At 44.6% G+C, this 26,475-nt stretch overlaps 2 protein-coding genes across 2 annotated transcripts in view; both read left to right on the top strand.

Annotated features, from left to right (window-relative positions):
- LOC113426352 (protein hinderin-like) overlaps positions 1–17,251 on the top strand; it is an 88,772-nt gene extending 71,521 nt beyond the window's left edge. The window contains exons 6-7 of the mRNA XM_087954239.1: positions 15,478–15,597; positions 17,036–17,251. Of these exons, the coding sequence (XP_087810365.1) occupies positions 15,478–15,597; positions 17,036–17,251 (336 nt within the window). The remainder of the gene's footprint in view (positions 1–15,477; positions 15,598–17,035) is intronic.
- Positions 15,476–26,475, top strand: part of LOC113430158 (protein hinderin-like) — a 107,850-nt gene continuing 96,850 nt past the window's right edge. The window contains 1 exon segment of the mRNA XM_087958755.1: positions 15,476–15,597. The gene's annotated coding sequence lies outside the window, so the exon portion shown is untranslated.

Here is a 26,475-nt window from a genome sequence, read left to right as displayed (position 1 = left end):
CAAATGCTCTCAGAAAAGATACATTTGTCAAGAATCATCAGGTACAACACTTAATGATAATCATAGGGTACAATAAGCAATCAAATCATACTAGGAAGCAGTCAATATAAGTTGTAAGGGTACAAGCGACAAAGGTACAGTCATACAGTTACAAGTGGGAGGGGAGGGGACATATGCAGTGATGAGAAAATTAATAGTAGAAAATTAATAGTAATAGTAGTGCAGACTTTGTAAATAGTTGGACAAGTGCTGAGGGAATTATTTGTTTAGCAGAGTGATGGCATTCAGGAAAAAAACTTGTTGTGTCTAGTTGTTCTGGTGTGCTGTGCTCTGTAGAACTGGATCAGCAACTTGAGGGTAAGAGTTGAAACAGTTTATGTCTGGGATGTGAGTGGTGTGTAGATATGTTCACAGCCCTCTTTTTGACTCGTGCAGTATACAGGTCCTCGATGGAAGGCAGGTTGGTAGCCATTGTTTTTTCTTCAGTCCTAATTATCCTCTGAAGTCTGTGTCTGTCCTGTTGGGTTGCAGAACCAAACCAGACAGTTATAGAGGTGCAGATGACAGACTCAATCATTCCTCTGTAGAACTGGATCAGCAACTGTATCAGCAGCAGAATGTGGCAGTGTGGAAACGTCTGGTGCTAATATGGCTTCCAAAGCTGACAACGTGAGGTAAAGGTTAAAGGTTCCCCCTCTTTGCACATCTGTGCTAGTCGTTTCCGGCTCTAGGGGGCACTGCTCATCTCCGTTACAAAGCTGCAAAGCCAGCGCTGTCCGAAGACGTCTCCGCGGTCATGTGGTTGGCACGACTAGACACCAAAGGCGCACGGAACGCTGTTACCCTCCCACAAAAGGTGGTCCCTGTTTTTCCACTTGCATTTTTTTACATGCTTTCAAGCTGCTCGGTTGGCAGAAGCTGGGACAAGTAACTATGTGACGGTAGGGATTCGAACTGCTGAACTGCCGACCTTTCTGATTGACAAGCTCAGCGTCTTAGCCACTGAGCCACCACGTCCCTTTAGCCAACTGATGTTACACAATTCAAAATGATGATTTGAGGAGGGGAGTGATTTCTCTGATTATCCCAGCTTTAAAGAGGCCTTCCCTGCTTCTACTTTTACAGCTAAATCATTCCTAGCAAGCATCTATCAAAATTTATTTTCAGAAGATCCTCCAAGAAAATTGATTCCGAATTGAAGAGTATAGGCAGGGACCCAGTAAAGGGATAAAAAAAAAATCTGCTTTCCTTTCTGTCTTTTAAAAAATTATTATTATTATTATTATTATTATTATTATTATTATTATTATTATTATTATTATTATTATTATTATTATTATTATTTTATTTTCCTGCCCAGAGAAAATATTTATGTCCATAAATTCTGGGGAAGGAAGTTTTGAGCACAGAAAATTTAATGTTTATTCCGGGGGAAATTAGAGGGTTCGCTAAGGCTTAGAATATTCTTATCTTCCTTTTGGGGGGAAAAATGATTATTTTTAAAGTAAACGTTAACTTTGAGCCAACCACCAGGCGATGGTGAGTTCTAGTTCTGCCTTAGGCTCTAAAGGTGGCTGGGTGACTTTGGGCCAAACCCCAGGAGATGGTGTAGTGCTAGTTCTGCCCTAGGCATGAAAGCCAGCTCGGTGATTTTGGGCCAATCACAGGGTTGTCGTTCTGCGTAATATAAGAAGAGGAAGCTGTGTGGGAGATGTTTCACCTGAAACTAATCCAGGCAGGATACAAAGACAGAAAATAAATCATTTAGCAAGGACCACAGGAAGACCAGCTCCTAACGCTAATGGCTGCAGGATTGGCTGTTGGATTGTTGTACATCAAGGGCAGTCTTGAGACACAACAAAACACAAATTCCCCATTGAACCTACAACGGAATTGTGTCTAAATTGGTTTAAGTAAGAAAGCTTCTTTGTGATAACAGTTACTTACTTACAGATTAAGAGTTGAAAGGGACCTTGTAGGTCATCTAGTCCAATCCCCCGCACAAGCAGGAGACCTTATACCATTTCTGACAGGTGGCTGTCCAGTCTCTTCTTGAAAGCCTCCAGTGACGAAGCTCCCACAACTTCCGAAGGCAACTTCTGTTCTCGCTGTCAGAAAATTTCTCCTTATTTCCAGGTTGAATTTCTCCTCAGTTTCCATCCATTATTCCTTGTCTGGCCTTCATGTGCTTTGGAAAAATAGGTTGTCCCCCTCTTCTCTGTGATAGCCCCTCAAATACTAATACTTTATATATACGAATACCACTCTATAAAGCCTTAGTAAGACCACACCCACAGCACTGTATCCAGTTTTGGTCACCACACTATAAAAAAGATGCTGAGACTCTAGAAAGAGTGCAGAGAAGAGCAACCAGGATGATGAGGGGACATGAAGAATGGTTACAGGAACTGGGCTTGGCTAGTCAAGGGAAAAGAAGGACCAGGGGAGACATGATAGCGGTCTTCCAATATTTGAGGGGCTGCCCCAGAGAGGAGGGGCAGGGGTCAAGCTATTTTCTAAAGCTCCTGTAGGCCAGACAAGGAATCATGGATGGAAACTGATCAAGGAGAGATTTAACCTGGACATAAGGAGAAATTTCTTGACAGTGAGGACAGTCAACCGATGGAACAGAAGTTGCCTTTGGAAGTTGTGGGAGCTTCACCACTGAAGGCTTTCAAGAAGAGACTGGACTGCCATTTGTCAGAAATGGTGTAGGGTCTCCCCTGTGGCCAGGGGATTGGACTAGATGACCTCCCAGGTCCCTTCCAACTCTATCTGTTAATATCTGTTAAATACTGGAAGACTGCTATCCTGCCTCCCCTGATCCTTCTCTTCCCTAGGCTAGCCATGCCCAGTTCCTGAAAAAAGAAGCCGTTTCCCGTCGTTTCCCATTAAGGCTCCCCACTCCTAAACAAAATCCTGGCTTTTATCCCTACTGGATTGAAAGTGAACATTTTGGCTTGTCAAGTTCGGGCGCTTGCAGAAGATTGACGTGGAAAGCCGAGGAAGATTTGGAGGAACCGGGGAGGGGGGCAGAGACTCCGCTCTCCATCCCCAGCTGAGCCTCACGGAGTGGCCTGGCTGGGCTTCCGTGCCATTTCCCCTCCCTGGCCGCTAAGGGGAGCCTGCGGTCCATTTTTTCCTGCCCTTGCAGGCCCGTCGCGCTGACCCTTCTTTTTGCAAGCTTTGTTGAACGCGCATATGGTAGAATATTATCATTTTATAGTCACAATTATGAGCAATTTGATAGGAAATGACAGCTAAATTATGCCGGGTTCTCTGCAGTTGTTTTAATCTCGCATTTTAAACCTATAAAAAGGGAAGGAGGAGGGGAAGACACCTCTTTTCTTTAGCAGGATGCGGTTGGGCGGGCGGGCAAGCCGAGTCCTTCCTGGTTCTTCCGCTGCCCCATCGTCCCTCGCAGGCTGAATTTGGGGGGCGAATTCCCGATCGGTTGCCAAGGGAGCCTCCATTCTTTCCCCCCCAGATTTTGCACCCCAAAGAGAATTTGGTCCCGTTTGATCCTGTCCTCTCCCCGTGGGTGCTTACGTTGCTAACAAACATCGCGGGGGGAGATGTCCCCAAAATGCTTCTTTTCAAAAGGCAAATGGATTTTATTTTATTTTTTTCCCCCTTGAAGAAGGTGTTCAGAACGGAGGTTCAGACGTTCTCACCCAAAAAGTTAAACCAAGGTTTTATCTATATTAATTCGTTCCATTCCTCACACATTCAGTCAGAAACGAAGAAGCTTCTTAGATGAGAAGCGAAACATCTTCGAGAAAAAAACCAACAAGTCCTTTTGAAAAAACAACCCCGACCTGGATGGCTGAAAATCATCCTAAGCATCCTAAGCAGATGCCAAAATGAAAAAAAACAACAAAAAAACAGGTTCACCACTTCCAACACTTGGAAGGTTTTAAGAAGAGATTGGAGAAGCATTTGTCTGAAATGGTACAGGGTTTCCTGCCTAAGCAGGGGGTTGGACTAGACGACCTTCAAGGTCCCTTCCAGCTCTTGTTATTCTATACTAACTTTTGGGCCCTGTTTGGTCCTTGTCTCTTCCACATCAAGCCTTAAGTTGCTAGCTGACCTTGTGGGTGAATGCCAAACTATAATAACCATCCTCGATTTGTCTCTTGTTAGGGAGGCATGGATCTCTCTGGGATTGGCCAAGGGAAGTCGGTTCTGCCCCAAAATTTAGCACTGACTTTATTTAGCAAGAGGTGTTTCCAGAATTGGATGCAACAGGAAACCTTGCTACTTTTCCATTGGAAGCTCTGGATCAATTCCTCTGAAGCGTTGGACCCTCAGTTTTAGAAGATCAAAGAGAAACAGGGGTCAGGCTTCAGTGCATGTATGTATTGATGTGCCATATCCAGTTGTTGGTCCCTGGCCATTGTTCATAGTATTTTGACCATGGTTTGTCAAAGCTTCAGAGAAGGAACTCTTTGGGGCCCTTGGTGCTCTCTTGAGTTTGGTGGTTTTCATAGAGACGTCTCATGACCCAACTAGGTAACATCATCAGTGCTAGAAGGAGGTGGAGTTTAAGGAAGAGGAGGAAGGAGGAGGACCAGGGGACATTTGGTGCACTCTGAGCTTGCTTGTTTTCTTTTTCTTTTTTTTTTTGAAACAAATTTTATTAATTTTTAAAAGAGCAACAAAACATAAAACATAGAAACATAAAACCTCCTTTCTGAGAACTACTTATAGGTTTTGAGAAAGCAAATAAACATTGTTTTATACAACATAGTTCCAAATTATCATTTAAGCACATACATATCTTTTCCAAATTTCTCGTTGTTTCTCCCTTTAGTTTTATTCCTCCTAGGTTTTATTAATTCTCAGTCAAACATAAATACCCAAAACATAAAACATAGAACATAAAACATCTTTTGGGAAAGTGGCTTAGCCCCGGGTTACATCTTTTTTTACAGACCTAAATCAAATTCATGCTCACCTTATATACCATTACTTATCTTATTTACCATTCTATATTTTCTATATAACTTCTCCCCTCTTTTCACTCTCTTAATTATATTTTGTTTATTTAATCTTAATTTATATCACTATACTTGTATCTTTTGTCCGTTCTTTTCCAATTATCTATTTATCTCTTCTCTTTAACAGAAAAGAGCTTGCTTGTTTTCTTGAAGACATTTCATGACCCAACTAGGTAACATCTTCAGTGCGAGAAGGAGGTGGGGTTTGAGGAGGAGGAGGAGCTGTGTGGTCCTTGGTGCTCTCTGAGCATAACACAACTAGATAACCTTACCAGGCGTCAGGGAAAGCTTTTTTGATATCTTGAGGGAATAATGAGAATTGTAGTGAAATAAATGGGTTTTTGTTTGCAAAATTGCAAGGGAGTGAATATTATTTAATATTATACAATTTTAGTGAACAATGTGAAGTGAGTTCATGCACTTTCTTTGGTGATGAGATGCTGTCAGAGCAGCAAATGGTTGTAATTGAGAGCCAGTTTGCTCCAGTGCTTAAGATGCTGTTCTAAGCACCAGGTGCTGGCGAGCTCTAGACCTGCCTTAGACTTGAAATCTGCTGGTGACTTTGGGCCAGTTACCAGAACAGGATTAATTCTAGTTTCTCTTCAAACCCAGAAAGCTGGCTGGGTGCCTTTGTGCCAATCTCCAGGAGGCTGTGAGTTCTAATCCTGCCTCAGACACACACAAAACAAAACAGTTGGGTGACTTTGGGCCAATCCTCAGGAGGCTCTGAGTTCTAGTCCTGCCTTAGCCATGAAAGCCAGCTGAGTGACTTTGGTTCATTTCAATCATTCTCTCTGGACACAACCTTCCTCACAAGGAAGGTTGCTGTGGAAAAAATAGAAACGAAGAAGGTTTGTTAGATACGTTCACTGCCTTGAGCTAAAGGCCGGGTGAAAATCAGATAAATGATTTTAAAACAAATTGGTTCAAGGGATTGGAAATCCCTTGAACCAAATGGTAGATATTTTGGAAACAGGGTCCAAAAAAGCTTCAGCTGGGCAGGATCGGGGGTATCTCCACAAATAACTGATACCTCAAGTCTCGGCAGTCAGTACGTATCCAAAAAAATGACTTTTAGGTCTGTTGGGGTAGCAGTCAAAAAATAATAATAAATAATTTTTTTTTTTTTAAAAAAAAACTTACTTTGAAGACCGAGCACACCCTTGAGAAGTTTTTAAGTCCAGTTTTGATGCAGAGTGGCCCAAGTGTGGGCTTTAACCCTGACTCCCATCTCTTGTTTTCTGCAGCAGCCTTTTCGATATCATGACTTCCTCTGAGTTTGGCAGCTTTAAATCTGTCCTTTTTTAATAAAAAAAAAGAACTTTGGGGAGGAAGCCTTTCATTCAAAAAGCTGAAGCTGGAAAAAGCCCGTAAACCTCCTTTTTAATAGTTTGCAAAATGCCCTTCTTGTTTGCATAAATAAATCCCGTTGGCTGTTTGGATCAACCTAAGAAGCTTAAAGGGGTATTTTTTTGTGTGTGTGCGTCTGTTATTTTTAAAATCGGGCGTTCATTTTTTCTCCTGCGCAGGTGGCCGAGGAGGAGCTGCGAGGATTATTTGCCCAAACAGCTTGTTTCTTTGATTGGAAAGTGCATTGTGTAACTGATGCCAGTGGGTCTTGGTGCCAGATGGGAGCAGAAAATCAAGATTTGTATTTGATATCTCCAGCTGGAGAGCCCTTCCTAGCCTTTGTTCCCTTCTGCCAGCCCCTGCCCGTTTGCAACCCACCCAAACTCATCCAGAAACCCGAGCAGGTAACTCCTAGCCTTCATTGGTATGCATCCTGGCCCCTTCCCTCTCACTTCAAAGTATAATCAAGTCATGAACTAATTATGATACCACCATGTGTTCTTCCAGGAATGTAAATTTAATTTCCTTTTCAAGACAGTGGCAAGCAAGGCAGATGCTGCAGAGGTTCTGCGGTTTAAGGGGGAAAGGTTCCCAAGAGAAGGCCAGGCCTTGGCCTCCTCTTCCCTTTCCTTCTGTGCTTTTAAAAGAAGGAAATGCCCTTTCCCGTGGGCAGTGCCTTTCTGTGACTTGTCATTTTGCTCAATTTCATATTCTGTAATTTCTCTTTTGAGTCAATTCCGCATTCTGTAATTTCTCTTTTTGGTCAATTCCACATTCTGTAATTTCTTTTGAGTCAATTCCGCATTCTGTAATTTCTCCTTTTGTCAATTCCACATTCTGTAATTTCTCTTTTGAGTCAATTCCACATTCTGTAATTTCTCTTTTGAGTCAATTCCGCATTCTGTAATTTCTCCTTTGAGTCAATTCCGCATTCTGTAATTTCTCTTTTGGTCAATTCCACATTCTGTAATTTCTCCTTTTGGTCAATTCCACATTCTGTAATTTCTCCTTTTGGTCAATTCCGCATTCTGTAATTTCTCCTTTGAGTCAATTCCGCATTCTGTAATTTCTCCTTTGAGTCAATTCCGCATTCTGTAATTTCTCCTTTGAGTCAATTCCGCATTCTGTAATTTCTCTTTTTGGTCAATTCCACATTCTGTAATTTCTCTTTTTGGTCAATTCCACATTATGTAATTTCTCCTTTGGTCAATTCGCATTCTGTAATTTCTCCTTTGAGTCAATTCCGTGTTCTGTAATTTCTTCGGTCAATTCCGCATTCTGTAATTTCTCCTTTGGTCAATTCCGCATTCTGTAATTTCTCCTTTGAATCAATTCTGCATTCTGTAATTTCTCCTTCGGTCAATTCCGCATTCTGTAATTTCTCCTTTGAGTCAATTCCGCATTCTGTAATTTCTCCTTTGAGTCAATTCCGCATTCTGTAATTTCTCCTTTGAGTCAATTCCGCATTCTGTAATTTCTCCTTCGGTCAATTCCGCATTCTGTAATTTCTCCTTTGAATCAATTCTGCATTCTGTAATTTCTCCTTCGGTCAATTCTGCATTCGGTAATTTCTCCTTCGGTCAGTTCCGCATTCTGTAATTTCTCCTTTGAATCAATTCTGCATTCTGCCATTTCTCCTTTAAGTCAATTCCGCATTCTGTCATTTCTCCTTTGAGTCAATTCCACATTCTGTCATTTATCCTTTGAATCAATTGTGCATTCTGTAATTTCTCCTTTTGGTCAATTCCACATTCTGTCATTTCTCCTTTGAATCAATTCCGCATTCTATAATTTCTCCTTTGAATCAATTCCGCATTCGGTAATTTCTCCTTTGAGTCAATTCCGCATTCTATAATTTCTCCTTTGAGTCAATTCCGCATTCTGTAATTTTTTTCCCTTTGCATCCAGTCTGTATTCTATAGCTTCTCTAAGTCAATTTCTCATTCCCATTTGACATCTTCCATTTCCACAAACGGTATTCCTCATGCCCCTTCATACGTTTATCTAATCACTGGGCCTTAACTACCACATTGCTTTCTCCTCTGCCTTTTTGTGTTTCCTGCTCTCATTTTTCAGTTTTAAGATCTTGGCAACTAGTATTGGGGAGTCTTTACTCTCAGCCAAGCTGCAAAGCCAAACGCAGGCGAATTTTAAAGGCTAGAAACCTTGTTTCTTTCGTATTTGCTAAGCTGAAAAGTCGGAGGGGGATAGGAATGGTCTAACTGAAAGCATTACTCATCTTAAAATCAGAAGGATTCACGGGGAGGCAAAGAAACAGCCCTGTTATAAACCCATTTCATTTTAAAATGGTAACAAAGGAAGAGATGGATAATATTGGCAACCTAGAGTTAAACGAAACTCTGATTTTACATGGTCTCCTAGTTTTATTTGGATGCTGCGGGCCTTTATATCCCTGGAATTTTTTTCTTACTCAGTTTGGCAGCTTAGGAAATGGCAGGTTTCTTTTTCAAAAGAAAAATATGTCCAAGCCATGTTTTACTGTGGACACATGACTGATTAACTGTCAAAAGTTGAACAGGCAGCGATGGGTCGAAAATTCAAGACGGCTTGGTTTTTAGATATTTTATATTTTGTCCTGTCGCTTGGGTTTAAACGAATTGGACTGTAATTCATACTCAAAGGCCAGCATTTAACTCTTGAAGGATACAAATGAAGAGGCATTTTTAAGAGGAAAAGTCACTCTGGTTCCAGGTGAATGTGTTCATTTATTATAAATTTAATTACTGATTGTTATAGCTGGGATTTTTTTTTTCTTTTTAAATATGTGATGAAGGCTTCAGAGACCATCAGAAATAATTTTTAGATCCTTCCATTTTCTTGGGGGGAAAAACCAGTTATAAAACTTCCTGAAGTCCCGAGTTGCTTAGATGAGATAATAGATAGCCATAAAAATCAAATAAGCAATAGTAATTTCTTTCTTTCTTTCTTTCTTTCTTTCTTTCTTTCTTTCTTTCTTTCTTTCTTTCTTTCTTTCTTTCTTTCTTTCTTTCTTTCTTTCTTTCTTTCTTTCTTCCTTCCTTCCTTCCTTCCTTCCTTCCTTCCTTCCTTCCTTTCCTTCCTTTCCTTCCTTCCTTCCTTCCTTCCTTCCTTCCTCCCTCCCTCCCTCCCTCCCTCCCTCCCTCCCTCCCTCCCTCCCTCCCTCCCTCCCTCCCTTCCTTCCTTCCTTCCTTCCTTCCTTCCTTCCTTCCTTCCTTCCTTCCTTCCTTCCTTCCTTTCTTTCTTTCTTTCCTTTCTTTATTACCCTTTCTCTTTCTCTCTCTTTCTCTCTCTCTTTCTTTCTCTCTCTCTCCTTGATACTAATACCGATTTTGATTTTGTGCCTCTGTTTATACCATGAAGGATGGTTTTAGCTTTGCCTTTCTGCCTAACTAGGGGTCCCAGGCAGGCAAGAGTGAAATGCAGATCTGGGGGTGCAACGTGCATGCCTTCCGGGTTCAATGAGTGAGAGAAGTAGGTACAATATAGGTGATACCTGGCTCAATAGTAGTAACTGTGAGGAATTTTGGAGTCCTAGTGGACAATCACTTAAATAGGAGCCAGCCAGGTGCAGCAGCAGCCAAAAAAGCCATCACAGTCCTAGGCTATCAACAGAGGGAGAGAATCAAGATCATGTGAAGTGTTAATACCATTTTATAATGCCTTGATAAGGCCACACTTGGGATACTGCATCCAGTTTTAGTCTGCACGATGTAAACAAGATGTTGAGACTCTAGAAAAAGTGCAGAGAAGAACAGCCAAGATGATGAGGGGACTGGAGACTAAAACATAATGAAGAACGGTTACAGGAACTGGGCCTGGCTAGTCTAGTGAAGAGAAGGACCAGGGGACACATGATAGCAGTCTTCCAATATTTGAGGGGCTGCCACAGGGAGGAAGGGGTCAAGCTATTTTCTAAAGGGCCTGTAGGCCAGACAAGGAATAATGGATGGAAACTGAACAAGGAGAGATTTAACTTGGAAATAACGAGAAACTTTCTGACAGTGAGAACAATTAACCAGTGGAACAGTTTACCTCCCCAAGTTGTGAATACTCCAACACTGGAAGTTTTTAAGAAGATGTTGGACAACCATTTGTCTGAAGCGGTGTAGGGTTTCCTGCCTAAGCAGGGGGTTGGACTAGAAGGCCTCTAAGGTCCCTCCCAACTCCATTATTCTAATTCTAATTCCAGAGAAGGAATCGCCCAGCGAGCAGCTCGTTCATCTCCTCCAGGAATTCTGCTAATATCCTGGCAAAGGCCACCCTGGACTCTTTTCTCTAAATCACTGTCCAAATGCTGTCTTTTTCTGAAGGCCTGCCAGGCTCAGCCTGCGTTTGGGGAACTGCGGGGAGCTCGCCAGCAGCCTCCCCTGTGGGAACGGGCGTCAAGGAAATGGATGAGCAGCTCGGGCCCCTGATAAATAAATCACCTTTATTTGCATGCTGGCGCTCCCTCCATCCACTTCCCCCCGTCGTTTGTTTCCGTCTCGGTGCATCTTTCCTTCTTCGGCTGAATTAACATCCCCTTGTTGGAAATTCTAGTTTAAAAAAGGGATTTTTTTTATTTTTTTTAACTGGGTGCTTCAGAGGTTTGGGTTGCTGCGAGACAGAGACAAACTCTCGATTTGTAACTAACGGTTTAGTGGGTTTTTTCGAAGGTACAGATGGTCCTCGACTTACAATGGTTTGTTTAGTCACCCTGAAAGGTTACGATGGCACCAAAACGAGTGACTCGGGATTGGTTTTCACACTTCATGACCGTGGGAGGAGAGAGAGGGAGGCCCACTCACACGCCATACGAGGAGGCCTGGCTTTGTAACCAAACCATCCTCAGGGATAGGATGGGAGACCACCAGGAGAGGTCAGCAGGAGGAGGCAAAGGGATGGTGAAAGCAGGGCTGCTGGTGCTAAGGCAGGACTTCCTTCAGACCCTCCCTCTCATTATAATCTCCCTCCCTTCCGTCCTTCCTCCCTCCCTCCCTTTCCTTCCTTCCTTTCTTTCCTTTTTTCCTTCCTTCCTTCCTTCCTTCCTTCCTTCCTTCCTTCCTTCCTTCCTTCCTTCCTTCCTTCCTTCCTTCCTTCCTTCCTTTCCTTCCTTTCCTTCCTTCCTCCCTTCTCCTTTCTTCCTTCCTTCCTTCCTTCCTTCCCTTCCTTTCCTTCCTTCCTTTTTTTTCCTTCCTTCCTTCCTTCCTTCCTTCCCTCCCTCCCTCCCTCCCTCCCTCCCTCCCTCCCTCCCTCCTTCCTTCCTTCCTTCCTTCCTTCCTTCCTTCCTTCCTTCCTTCCTTCCTTCCTTCCTTCCTTTCCTTCCTTTCCTTCTTTTCTTTCCTTCCTTCCTTCCTTCCTTCCTTCTTCTTCCTTCCTTCCTTCCTTCCTTCCTTCCTTCCTTCCTTCCTTCCTTCCTTCCTTCCTTCCCTCCCTTTACTTTTTCCTTCCCTCTTCATTTTCCTTCCTTCTGCCTTCCCTTTTTCCTTCTTTGCTCTCTCCCCCTTTTTTCCTTCCTTTTCTTTGTCTTTTTCCTCTTTTCCCTTTCCCCTTTCCTGTCCCTTCTTGAGTGCTCAAAAGCAAAAGGGGAAACATTTCCAGTTTGTTTTGCAAGCAACTCTGCCAGCGAAAATAGAGCATGGGAGGGCCAGACCGAGGCACTGTGAGCCGGTCCTTCGCTGTTTCCAGCCCCACAGGCCAGATCAAAGCACCCCATGGGCCGGATCTGACCCCCCAGGCCTTGAGTTTGACACCCCTGATCTAGAGTTTGGACGTTTGGATGTTGGGTACTTTTTAGGCTTCGGTTTGGGATCAAAGCCAACCCGATAAAAAGGTGAGGACGGCTGAGGTCTCGGAGAGCGAGGACTCGGATGAGGGGCCTGCGTGGGATGCAGGGATGGGGCCAGGACCATCAGGGAGTGGGGTGCTGCCTTCGGAGGTTGTGGAGGCTGGCAGCAGTGAGGAAGAGGACCCGAGGAGCCTGTGTCCAGCACGCGTAGGAAAGAGCAGCTACAGCAGCACGGGCGACTCGGGAGTAAAGCTGCAAGGTAGTGGCCCCTCCCTGAGAAGATAAAAGCCAGCTGAGAAACCAGAGTCCTTGGCAGGAAGCAAAGACGTTTTTGCACTCGAGCCTTGTGGACGTTCAGTCTCTCTTAGTTTGTGTTTGGAGACTTTTTGTGTTTGAACTATTTCTTGGCAAGTTTATCTAGTGTTCTTGGCAGCCTTGCACCACCTTGGCAAGGCTCGTTCTTACCAGAGACCATTAGTTTGAAACAGCCTTTTAACCGTGAAGGAACGGAATTCATAAAGAATCATTAAAAGGTTTTGCTGTTACCTCCGTTTGGTGTTTGTTCCATTGGAACAAGCTTTGGGTCAGAACGTGTGTGTGTGTGTGTGTGTATTTCTCCCCCAATTTTTGGTGTTGCATTTGAGATTAAAAAACAAGGATTTGCTTCTTCGCGTTCGGGTTGCTTTATTGGAAGCGCTAATAATTTTGACCCCAAGTTATTTTCCCTTTTTCACCCCGTGAGTTAGCGGAATTTGCTTTGAGCAATTAGGGTGATTAAATAAGGATATATGACAAGCTTTGTGTGTGTGTGGCTAATTTTTCATGTCTCTGTGTGACCAACCTTTATCCTGTGTGCTGAGATCCAGGGATGGTTAGAAACAGCGATGGGGGAGGCGAGATGCTGGATAGAGAGAGAGAAAAAAAAGCCCACTCACAGCTCAAAAACATCCCACAGAAAAATTACATTGTTTTATATTAGTAGGAGAGCAAACAAGAGGATTAGGGGACTGGAGGCTAAAACTTTGGAAGAACGCTTGCAGGAATTGGGTATGTCTAGTCTAGGGAAGAGAAGGACTAGGGATGATGTGATAGCAACCTTCCAATAGTTGAAGGGTTACTGTAAAGAAGGGGATAGGGTCAACCTCTTCTCCAAAGCCCCTGAAGGCAGGACCAGAAGCAACGGATGGAAACTAATGAAGGAGAGAAGCAACCTGGAAATAAGGAGAAATTTCCTGACAGTGAGGACAATTAACCAGTGGAACAACTTGACTCCAGAAGTTGTGGGTGCTCCATCTAGGGAGGCTTTTAAGAAGAGCTTGGACAACCACTTGTATGAAATGGTACAGGGTTTCCTGCCTGTGCAGGAGAGTGGAATAGAAGACCTCCAGGGTCCCTTCCAACTCCCATTCCATTCTACTCTACTCTACTCCACTCCACTCTCTATTCTATTCTATTCTATTCTATTCTATTCTATTCTATTCTATTCTATTCTATTCTATTCTATTCTATTCTATTCTATTCTATTCTATTCTATTCTATTCTATTCTATTCTATTTTATCCTATCCTATCCTATCCTATCCTATCCTATCCTATCCTATCCTTCCTCCTATTCCTGTTCTATTCCTGTTCTATTCCTATTCTATTCTGTTCTATTCTATTCCATTCTATTCTATTCTATTCCATTCTATTCTATTCTATTCTATTCTATTCTATTCTATTCTATTCTATTCTATTCTATTCTTCTATTCTACTCTACTACTCTACTCTACTCTACTCTACTCTATTCTATTCTATTCTATTCTATTTTCTATTCTATTTTCTATTCTATTCTATTCTATTTTCTATTCTATTCTATTCCTATTCTATTCTACTCTACATTCTATCCTATCCTATCCTATCCTATCCTATCCTATCCTATCCTATCCTATCCCTATCCCTATCCTATCCTATCCTATCCTATCCTATCCTATCCTATCCTATCCTATCCTATCCTATCCTATCCTATCCTATCCTATCCTATCCTATCCTATCCTACACCTTTGCTTCTTGTGAATCAAGAGTTTTCTCCCTTCCCTACGGTCTGATTTTCACGTTGCTAGAACTAGAACTCCCCATCTCCCGGTGATTGACCCAGCCAGCTTTCATATCAAAGGTAGGACCAGAACTCACAGACTAGGTTTGTGGAATGGAGGAGCAGAATTATCTTGGAGTCCTTGGTGCTCTCTTAGCTTGGTTGTTTTTCTTGCAGACATTTCACCACCCAACTAGGTAGCATCATCAGTGCTAGAGGGGAGTGGGGTTTCTGGAGAGGAGGAGGAGGAGGAGGAGGAGAGCAGCTGTGGAGTCCTTAGTGCTTTCTGAGCTTGGTTGTTTTCTTGCAGACGTTTCATGACCCAGCTAGGTAACATCATCAGTGCTAGAAGGGAGTGGGGTTTCTGGAGAGGAAGGGGGAGATGAGAGAAGGATGAAGAGGACGACTTGGTGCTCTCTGAGCTGGGTGGTTTTCTTGCAAACCTTTCATGACCCAACTAGGTAACATCTTCAATGCAAGTAGGAAGTGGGGTTTGCTCCCTGTTTATAAACAAATATTTTCCCCTCCCACATCTGGAGGGCATCCAGTTAGAAAATGATTTTGACCAAATAGAAGATAATATTTGCAGCTCAGGGTTGAACTGTGTTTTATGACCCAATTAGGTAACATCGTCAGTTCTGGAAGGGAAGGGGGTTTATGGAGAGGAGGCGGGGGATATGGGAGGAAAAGGAGGAGACTATTTAGACCTTGGTTTTCTCAGAGCCTGGTTGTTTTTTTGTAGATGTTTCATGCCCCAACTAGGTAACATCATCAGTGCAAGAAGGAGGAGGAGGAGGAGGAGGACTCTGGGGCCCTTTTGTGCTCTCAGAGCCTGTTTGTTTACTTGCAGACGTTTCCTGACCCAACTAGGGAACATCATCAGTGAAAGAAGGGAGAGGAGGAGGAGGAAGAGGAGGACCCTGGGGCCCTTTTGTGCTCTCAGAGCCTGGTTGTTTACTTGCAGACGTTTCATGACCCAACTAGGGAACATCTTCCGTGCTAAAAGAGAGTGGGGTTTGCCGTGTATATCTGGGCCTGAACCACGAAGGCCAGTCTTCTGTGGGTCAAACCTTTGCTGCTTCTGAGTCAACGAGTTTTCTCCCTTCCCAGTCTTTCATGTTGCATTTCCCGTCTCTTCTTTCCTCCAGATGGCAAAAAATAAAAATAAAAAAAATAAATCCGATTTGCGCTGAATTAACAGCAGGGAGTCTCCACCAGAAATGTTTTCTCCACCAGAAATGTTCTGTCTCTCTCTTTTTTCCCTTAACTCGTTACCTCACCCCTGCAGCAGCAATACCGCGAATGCCAGGAGCTGCTCAGCCTCTATCAGAAATACCTCTCGGAGCAGCAGGAAAAACTCACCCATTCCCTTTCCGAGCTGGAGGCCGCCAAGCAGAAGGAGCATCAGGTGAGCGCCTCTCTTCCGCCAAATTCTCCCGCCGCTCGGGTTCATTCCTCCCTCAGGTGCCTTTCTTTGCATCCCGCCTTTTAGTATTTTCACCAACCTTATCCGACACCTTCCTCCTGTTTTCCCCACAACAACAACAACAACAGCCCCATGAGGTTGGGTTGGGCTGGGTGAGATGGACCGGTTTAAAAATCACACCGCTGGCTTTCACTCCTGAAGCGGGACGAGTTCAGAGGGTCGCCAACCTTTTGGACCTTAAGGAGCATCAAACTCATCATTTTCAATCCCACGGACCAGAAACCCTGGGAAAATCCCCCCCAAAAGCCTGCAGGAAAATTTCCCACCCCGTTTTCCCACCGATCGATCGTTCTTTATTTGGGATCCCAGGATACCGTCTCCAGCTCTGTTCTCGGGGGGGAGAGAGAAAGAGAGACTTTTGACTTCATGCAAGGAAAGCAGCAGAAGCAGCAGAAGTCTTTCTTTCTCTCCCCCAAACTCTGCCAGAAATGAGTCTTTGTGAGACTTGTCACACCGGTGCAGCTTCTTGGAGCAGGAGGCTTTGCAGGGTCCCAAAGACTCATTTCTGGCAGAGTTTGGGGGAGAGAAAGAAAGACTTTGGCTGCTTTCCTTGCGTGCAGCCAAAAGCAGAAGAAGAAAGAAGCGGAAAGAAGCAGCCCGGTGGCCAGGCCAGGCACGTGGGGCAAGTCCCCCCCCTCCGCCCTTTCCCCCCTCCCCTCACTACCTCGTGTTGTTCGCGATGCAAGCAACGCAAGCCTTGTGTTCCCATGGGCCATGTGGGTGGTGCAGCCTTGTGTTCCTGCGCAATCTGGATTCATTGCTTTGGGGGGGACATTTCTCTGCGGACCACCAAAATTTTCTCACGGACCACCAGTGGTCCCTGGCCCATTGATTGGCGACCACTGGACTAGAACTCACTGTCTCGCTTCTGACCCAGCCTTTGCAGATGCAAGAAACAGACTTCCCGCCAAGAAAAATCCCTCTTTAATTAAACATGGGGAATTAATTGCATTCCCCAACAGAAAGTCCAGGCAAGAGTCCTGCAAGGAGTTAACTGAAATAACAGTCCTTACCAGCTCGTTATGATAAATGCAAGGCTACCAGCTCCTAGCCGGGAGGTTGCAAATTAAGTCAATTCAAACAGAGAAACAGACAAATCTCAGTTAGTCTTTGTTGCATGAAACACACAAAGAGCAAACTTCCCAGAAACGCGAAAGGTTGTCTGCAACAATCAAACCACTCCCCTTTCCTCCCTATTTATTCCCCAGCCAGGGAGGGGCCAGTCAGTGTCCATGTTTGTTTTGCATCCCGAGCCGGCTCATTGTCCTCTGTTGTCCACCTCTTTTATCTGCTCTGTGCATACGTGCCTCTGGAACAGACTCCAGCTGTTCCTCCTCCTCACTCATCTCTGACTCCAAAGGCAGCTGCCTCTCCCGTGGTTGGGAAATGCCGGACGGCCCCTGGCTCTATTTCTGCGTCCAGCGTTGAACATCCATCAGAGCCTTCCCCAGGCTCCAGAAGGTCTTCCCTAACCACCTCATCGTCCGAGTCTGCCCCCGGCTCTGCTGGCAGCTGGCAGGACACAACAGTCTCCTGGGATTGGCCCAAAGTCACCCACCCTGGCTTTCATGGCTAAGGGAGTCCTAGAAATCCCCTGAATAGTGGAAATAGGTGTGGAATCTTTTTGGAACTGCTAAAAGCACTGTGTTATAAACAGGAGATGGGTGGTTCTGTGTCCCTCCTCCTCTGTTGAGGGAAGGCTGTTTAATTTTGACAAGGCACCAGATGGCTGGACAAAAAGCAACGGATGGAAACTAATCAAGAAGAGAAGCAGCCTGGGATTCAGGAGAAACCTTCTAAGAGTGAGGAAAATTAACCAGTGGAACAGAAGTTGCCTTCAGAAGCTGTGGGTGCTTCATCCCTGGAGGTTTTTCAGAAGAGACCGGACAGCCACCTGTCTGAAATGGCACAGAGTCGGTCTCCTGCTTGGTTAGACTAGAAGACCTTTGAGGTCCCTTCCAGCCCTATTCTGATTGATGAGATAGATGGCCTCTTTGACCCCTCTTTCAAACCAGCGGTCCTTCCTCTCTGCCCAGAATGTGCAATTTGCTGTTTCAAAAGAGGGGCCTTTGTCGTAAAATGCAGATGGACCACAGGTGGGTTTGTTCTCCAAAGTTGTGTCATGCTTTTGTGAAGTGAGTCCTTTCTTTTTTTCTTTTCCAATCCACAGGGAACTCCTTCTAACAGTAATTCCCTATTTCTAAGTGTCCACTTTGCAGGTCTTGTCAAAGCTATTTGTGCTATGTGTCTGTGAAGTTCTCAGCCATCCAGGCCATCGTTGTCCCAAAGGCGCTTTTTTTCAGGAGGCAACTGGACTTTCTGGTTTTTTATTTGAAGACATTTCACTTGTCATCCAAGAAGCTTCTTCAGCTTTGACTGGATAGCGAGGAAGGGAAGGATTTATCTTCCTTGCAGACAGCTGGTCATTTGCATCCGTTTTAGAGAGTCGTTGAGGCCACTTGGAGGTTTATCTGTGTCCTCAGGGTCACCTGAGAGATGCTAATGGGTGTGGAACTGCTGCAAGGACTGTGTTGAGGGGCTGTGCTTTCTGCCTGTGTCCCTGAAGGCTCCACACCCATTTGCACTGCTCAGGTGACCTTGAGGACACAGATAAACCTCCAAGTGGCCTGAGCGACTCTCTAAAAGGAATGCAAAGGACCAGCTGTCTGCAAGGAGTATAAAATCCTTCCCTTCCCCACCATCCAGTCAGAGCTGAAGCTTGGATGACAAGTGAAGCCTCTTAAAGGTTAAAAAACCAAGAAAATCCAGTTGCCTCTTGAAAAAGCGCCTTTGGGACAACAACGACCTGGATGACTGAGAATCTTCACAGACACATTGCACAGATAGCTTTGAAAAGTGCTATGAAAACTCAGGACCCTGATGGGCTCTTGATATAATTTCTGACCTTAAAACAAGCCCGGGCAAGAACCCCATATACGTATTTCAGTATGATTTCTCTGAAATTCCAAAATCGTTGGTTTGTTAAGACACCAGCAATTCCTGATTCCTCTCCGCTTGGTGGTTCTCCGAGATACAGAAAAGCTGAGATGAAATGGTCTTAGAATCACATTTTTGTCTCCATCTCAACTTTTTTTCTTTTGACGTGAGTTCCCGAGATTTACCGGGGAGAGGGAAAAAAATGGTGCCAAAATGATTTAAGACAGAGCTCTTGTGGAGTCAATAATCAGTAACTGGAACGTGAGTCTTTTTTCCTTCTTCTTCTTTTTTTGTATGTGCTTCCGAGATAAAGTTAATTCCATTTGAAAAGATACTTAAGGTGACACGAATTGAATTATTCAAACTGGCTTTCTCAGCATTAACTCTAGGTTAATATCTCATGATGCCTCTACTTTCATTACTGGAGTTTTTTAAGGACATAACTTTTTATAATAAATTCAATACCGAGAAGCCCGGATGAAATTGGTTTACTTTCTAGCCAGCCATTAAAAAAAAAGAAAAAGCTGTATTAATTGTAAAAGCGAATATTAAAACGGTCACCGAACTTGATTCAGACAGATGTTGAAATAGCTCTTCTGACCGATTGGGCCGAGTGAGGCATTTCTGCTCTTATAATGTGAAAAATGTAAAAATAATAGTTAAGGGGCTTCCATCAAGAAGAATTTGAGACCAGTTTCTCAGCTGCTCTGCTGTGACCTTCCTTGGCCCTTGTTTTGAGAAGTCTAAAGATGTCTAGCAAATCACCTCGGATCCAGGTAATTGTCTCGGAGCTAACTATAAAGTTAGGTTATTGTCTCCAGTGGGTGGAAAAATTCACTTGGTTTGGATGGACATTGTGATGACCCAGGGCATGGCACAAAGGCAACACAGTCAGACAATCAGTAGGAGTCCCTTTATTAGCTCCAACTTTGACCCCAATGTCTTAGTTACCTTCTGGATGGAGAAAAACTCCCCCAGGGACAGCCTTGGAATGCAGAGAATCAAGTCCAAAATGTGGTCAACAAAAACTAACTAAAAGTCCAATCAAAGCAAAATGAGGTAATTAGCCCAGCAGAGCAAGAGAAGGAATTCCAGATGTGAAGGCACGGCAGTAACTCAACACAGTTGGGAGGATATCAGGAACGAAGATAAGCAAAGTCAACACAAGATAAACTCAGGTTTGCTCCCAGCAGCTGCCGCACTCAGCTTGCATCTCTTTTAACTCTCTTCCCACTGTGGCTAATGGAGGGAATCAGGGCCCTTTCCTCCCCTGTAAGCCATGCAATCCATGTTGCTCTCTTCTCCATTCCTCCCTGTGTGCCCTAGGATGAAGAGTGGGGTGGGTCTGGGTCTTCCTCTGAACTGCCTTGCTCTACCTCTCTCCTGCTCTGCCCAGCCGGACTTTGCCCTTCCCCAGTTTCCTCCATAGCCAACGGAGCCACACTCCCACTCCCTGTCAGCTGTTCGTCTTTCTCCTTGGATTCTGACTCCAACAGGGGCATGACAGACATCGAGGCAATAACTTTGCAGTTTGGAGAAACGATGAGGACGATGGTTTACATTCCAGGACGATCTTCTGTAAAAACTATCTGGGTGACTTCTGGACTTTTGACTCCCAGAATTCCTCAGCCCAGCCATGTCAATCTTCCCAGCCCTGAGTCGCACTGGCTGGGGAATTCTGGGAGTTGAAGTCCACGAGTCTTAAAAATGGCCAGGTTTGGAGACCCTCTACTTTAAAGAAGAGTTTCCCAACCTTAGTAGGTTGGGAAACTTAAGACTAGTGGGCTACAGCTCCTAGAATTCCTCAGTCAGCCATGGGTAACCCCATTCCTTTCTAGAGCTGAGTCACACTGGCTGTGAAATTCCGGGAGTTGAAGTGCACAAGTCTTAAAAAGTTGCCAAGTTTGGAGATCCCCTGCTCTGGAAAGGGAAGAACATTCTCAGATTTTGCTCCAAGATGGAAGCAGAGGCAGAATTCTGACTAGGTTGGGTTTCTTCCGAGAATGGGTGAGCACAGCTTTGGCCCAGGGTGTCACTGCCGTTGTCGTCCCAGTTCAGGCCTTTCTGTTGGCTGCTAACATGACATTGAAAGAAGAAAGAGCTAACTGACAGTTTTCCCATCCCAACTTGTGAACTTGGTGACCCAAAAGGCAACAAGCTTGGAGTTAAGGCACCGGATTAGAAAGCCAGAGATGGTGAGTTCTAGTCCTGCCCTAGATATGAAAGCCAGTTGGGTGACTTTGGCCCACCACAAGGATCTGGTGAGTTCTAGTCCTGTGTTTAGGCATGAAAACTATCTGGGTGACTTTAGGCCAACGACCAGGAGATGGTGAATTCTAGTCCTGCCTTAGGCATGAAAACTATCTGGGTGACTTTAGGCCAACGACCAGGAAGATGGTGAATTCTAGTCCTGCCTTAGGTATGAAAACTATTGGGGTGATTTTAGGCCAATTACCAGGAGGCTGTGAGTTCTAGTCCTGCCTTAGGCATGAAAACTATCTGGGTGACTTTGGGCCAACGACAGGAGATGGTGAATTCTAGTCCTGCCTTAGGCATGAACACTATTGGGGTGATTTTAGGCCAATTACCAGGAGGCTGTGAGTTCTAGTCCTGCCTTAGGCATGAAAACTATCTGGGTGACTTTGGGCCAACGACCAGGAGATGGTGAATTCTAGTCCTGCCTTAGGCATGAACACTATTGGGGTGATTTTAGGCCAATTACCAGGAGGCTGTGAGTTCTAGTCCTGCCTTAGGCATGAAAACTATCTGGGTGACTTTAGGACAACGACCAGGAGATGGTGAATTCTAGTCCTGCCTTAGGCATGAACACTATTGGGGTGACTTTAGGCCAACGACCAGGAGATGGTGAATTCTAGTCCTGCCTTAGGCATGAAAACTATCTGGGTGACTTTAGGCCAACGACCAGGAGATGGTGAATTCTAGTCCTGCCTTAGGCATGAACACTATTGGGGTGATTTTAGGCCAATTACCAGGAGGCTGTGAGTTCTAGTCCTGCCTTAGGCATGAAAACTATCTGGGTGACTTTAGGACAACGACCAGGAGATGGTGAATTCTAGTCCTGCCTTAGGCATGAACACTATTGGGGTGACTTTAGGCCAACGACCAGGAGATGGTGAATTCTAGTCCTGCCTTAGGCATGAAAACTATCTGGGTGACTTTAGGCCAACGACCAGGAGATGGTGAATTCTAGTCCTGCCTTAGGCATGAACACTATTGGGGTGATTTTAGGCCAATTACCAGGAGGCTGTGAGTTCTAGTCCTGCCTTAGGCATGAAAACTATCTGGGTGACTTTGGGCCAACGACCAGGAGATGGTGAATTCTAGTCCTGCCTTAGGCATGAACACTATTGGGGTGATTTTAGGCCAATTACCAGGGGGCCGTGAGTTCTAGTCCTGCCTTAGGCATGAAAACTATCTGGGTGACTTTGGGCCAATCACCAGGAGACAGTGAGTTCTACTCGTGCCTTAAGAGGAAGATTCAATATGCTCACCAACTCAAGTGGTTTATAAAAACAAGGCAGGATAGAAATAAATACATAAGGGAACTCTTAAGAAGGCGCTAAGGATGTTCTTTGGAAGCTCATTGTCAAACAGATCAATTTATCTTACCCTGTCCACGTCTATGGAGATTCTCAGTCTTCCAGGTCATGGCTGCCCCAAAGGTGCTTTTTCAGGAAGCAACTGGACTTTCTGGATTTTTCTTACGAAGACATTTCACTTCTCCAAGAAGCTCAGAGATGAAGAAGCTTGAAGAAGCTTCTTGGATGAGAAGCGAAACGTCTTCGAAAGAAAAATCCAGAAAGTCCAGCTGCCTCTTGAAAATGCACTTAGGGACTTAGCCATCACCCAAAACTATTCAGGCAGAGCCACAGCCAGAAACCCCGATCAAAGGAGCATGCAAGCACGTAGGAATATTACAGGCACATGTCACTCTGTGCCTCTGAAAGTGAGACCTAAGAAGAACCTTGCAAGGTAACTCTTGGGTGAAGACCATGCAGTCCTCATGTTCTCAGGCCCAAGTCCCGTTCATGCTCCCCGTTGCTGGCATGAGGCAGCGCAGGACGATGGGTGATGCATGCCCTGGCCGGGCAGCTTCATTGGAAGGTATCTTTTCAAGGTATAAATTAGCCTTTGGAGCATTTATCGTTTGCAATAGCAGCTTTATAAATTATACCCCGTCAATTTATGACTCAAACGTTTCTCTCCAAGCGTCGTCCCAGGATCCAACAGAATGAGAAAGGGGATTATTTTATTGTGGGAGACACCATGGAAGAAGGGGGACTAACATCTCATGTGTCATGCTAGTGGAACTGCCAGGACATACAACCATATATCTAGTGACCATTTGGATTTACAGTGTCACCAGATATTTTTCTGTCTGTCTGTGTCCCTTCCTTCCTTCCTTCCTTCCTTCCTTCCTTCCTTCCTTCCTTCCTTCCTTCCTTCCTTCCTTCCTTCCTTCCTTCCTTCCTTCCTTCCTTCCTTCCTTCCTTTCCTTCCTTCCTTCCTTTCCTTCCTTCCTTCCTTCCTTCCTTCCTTCCTTCCTTCCTTCCTTCCTTCCTTCCTCCTCCTCCTCCTCCTCCCACCTCATTCCTTCTAGCACTGATGATGTTCCCTAGTTGGGTCATGAAACGTCTGCAAGGAAACCGCCAAGCTCAGAGAGCACCAAGGACCCCACAGTCCTTCCTTCCTTCCTTCCTTCCTTCCTTCCTTCCTTCCTTCCTTCCCTCCCTCCCTCCCTCCCTCCCTCCCTCCCTCCTTCCTTTCCTTCCTTCCTTCCTTCCTTCCTTCCTTCCTTCCTTCCTTCCTTCCTTCCTTCCTTCCTTCCTTCCTTCCCTCCCTCCCTCCCTCCCTCCCTCCCTCCCTCCCTCCCTATCTCTGTGCTCGATACAAACACCAATTTCGATTCTGTGCCTCTGTTTATACCACAAAGGATGGTATTAGCTTTGCCTTCCTGCCTAACTAGAGGTCCCAGACTCCTAGTTAGCAGAAGAGAGTAAAATGCAGATCTGGGGGTGCCACGTGAGTGCCTCCCGGGTTGAATGAGCAAGAGAAGTAGGTACAATATAGGTGGTACCTGGTTCAATAGCAGTAACTGTGAGAGGGATCTCGGAGTCCTAGTGAACAACCACTTAAATAGGAGCCAGCTGTGTGCAGCTGCAGCCAAAAAAGCCAACACAGTTCTAGGCCGCATCAAAAGAGGTATAGAATCAAGATCACATGAAGTGTTAATACCACTTTGTAATGCTTAGGTAAGGCCACACTTGGAATACTGCATCCAGTTTTAGTCTCCACGATGTAAACAAGATGTTGAGACTCTAGAAACTAGAGTGCAGAGAAGAGCAACCAAGATGATGAGGGGACTGGAGGTTAAAACATACGATGAACAGGTTGCAGGAACTGGGCCTGGCTACTCTAGAGAAGAGAAAGACCAGGGGAAATGGGATGATAGGGTTCTAATATCTAAGGAACTGCCACAAAGAGAAGGGACTCAAGCTATTCTCCAAAGCACCCAAAGGCCAGACAAGGAACAATGGATGGAAACTGACCAAGGAGAGATTCAACCTGGAAATAAGGAGAAATTTTCTGACAGTGAGAACAATCAACCCATGGGGCAGAAGTTGCCTTCGGAAGTTGTGGGAGCATCATCACTTGGGACCTTCAAGAAGAGACTGGACAGCCGTTTGTCAGAAATGGAGTAGGGTCTCCTGCTTGGGTTGGATGGTAGGACTAGATGACCTACAAGGTCCCTTCCAACTCTGTTAATTTGTTTATGACCCGGATGACGGAGGATCTCCCTAGACGTTGCAACTTCATGTTCCAACTGCACATAATAAGCTTCTGACATCTTCCTCCCATCCTTGAAGCCTGGATAGTCTCGTATTTCCCTGCCTTTAATAACTCTGTGTAGACCGAAAGGATAATACGGAAGGAAATGACTGAGCTAATTAAAGCCTAATCCGTCTTGCCATCCACAGCACGACAAATATATTCTTGACACAAATGGGATATATTTATGCTTATCCTTCCCTATTAACTACCTGCGATGGATCTCTGGCGTGCAAAGGAACAGGGGAGGCAAAGAGCTGACAAGGGAACGGCAGGTCCAGTTGTTTTCAAAGTTTTGTGAATGGAGACATTTATTTCAGAGAGCCAAGATTTATTTAACCCTCCCAATCTGACCGTCAACTCGATGTTGTTTTTTAAAAAAATTAATTTGGACCATCAAAATTAATAACAATGGATGGACCCCCTCAAGGCTTCCAAACTGTAACTCTGAATGGTCCCTAAAGAAATGATGGTAAGTCCAGGACCACCTGGTTATGATAAGAAGCGAAAGTAGACAGGTGTGCTGTCCCTGCAGGGATAAAAATACAACTTTTGCATGTGCCGACAACTGTGACAGGATGCCAGGCTACACTTCTTTGGCAGCATCCTTATTTCTGTTTATGTGTCTAAAAGATGTAAGCAGGGGAAGGGAAAGCCTGACAGAGTGATTTGTTTTGACCTGGGCTTCCTGAGATCATGAAGCTGACTCCTCGTCCCGATAAAACCCCTTTTATTTAGGGTAAAGTGAATTCCGTCCCAGCAAACAGTCTTTCATGAGATTTCACAACTACAGACCTTTATCAGGCTTGGAGAGTTGCCAGGCCGAGAGCTTCCAAACGCCACGCTGTAGCAGCAATGACTTGGCAAGAAGTCAGGAACAGACCTTCACCCTAATGAATTGAACTAATTGTCTCCTGCAAACCCCACTCTCCTTTTGCTCCTCTTTATTCCCTATGGGAGGGGCCATTCACCGTCCACTTGAGCCTTTACTCCCGAGTTAACTCTTGTCCTTAATTGGTTCCCTTCTCCTGGCAGCTCTGTGCATGTGCACACTGGGAACAGGCTCCAGCTGCTCTTCAGCCTCACTCATCTCCAACTCCGAAGGCAGCTGATAACTGTCGGACGGCCCGGCCCCCTCTCTGCCTCCGACACAGAGCCCTCATCCAAGCCTTCCCCAGACTCCAGGACTGGCCCATGTTTCTCCCCAACCTCCTCACTCACCGAGTCTATCTCCAGCTCTGCTGCTGGGCCACAACAAGATTAGCAGGTGTTTATTAAACCAGGCAGCCCTGAACACAACTCCTGGTAGATTCCCAGGATGTCATAAAGTGGGGTTTGGAGAAGGGATTTTCTTGGGTTACTGCGATAGGCCGAAGGGTTCTTTCGTGTGTGTGTGTGTAATGTGTGTAATATAGATAGATTAGATAGAGAGATAGATAAATAGATGTAGACAGAGAGTGGGATTATTACATTCTTACATGTATGTATGTATGTGTCATCCTTTTAACCATTGTCTGTCCATTACAGGATGAAGGCCTCTTCCCCTTGTTTCCAACCCCATAATGGTCCTGAGCTTTCTTCTGGTTATGTGACCAGCCTGTTTCCATTTCCATTCTTTTATTGTTGTGATGGCATCGTATATTTTCATTTCTTGAAGGTATAAAGTGTAGATTTTATATCTCTATATCTATCTACTTACCTACCTGTCTACGTTCTCTCATCTCTCTGTCTATCTGCATCACCTATCTCTCACATCTCTTGTCTGTCTGTCTGTCTATCTAATCTAATCTGTTGATCATCTATTTATTATCTCTATCTTCCTTTGTATCTATCTATCCATCCATCCATCCACCCATCCATCCATCTATCATCTATCTAATCTAATGATCATGTATCATCTATTTATTATCTCTATCTTCCTTTGTATTATCTATCTATCTATCCATCCATCCATCCTTCCATCTATCTATCTATCTATCTAATCTAATCTATTGATCATCTATCATCTATTTA

The sequence above is a fragment of the Notechis scutatus genome, chromosome 2 (assembly GCF_049901735.1).
Source record: "Notechis scutatus isolate UNSWTSFEM ecotype Mainland chromosome 2, rNotScu1.2, whole genome shotgun sequence".
Taxonomy (NCBI): domain Eukaryota; kingdom Metazoa; phylum Chordata; class Lepidosauria; order Squamata; family Elapidae; genus Notechis; species Notechis scutatus.
This window is presented reverse-complemented; position numbering and strand designations above follow the sequence as displayed.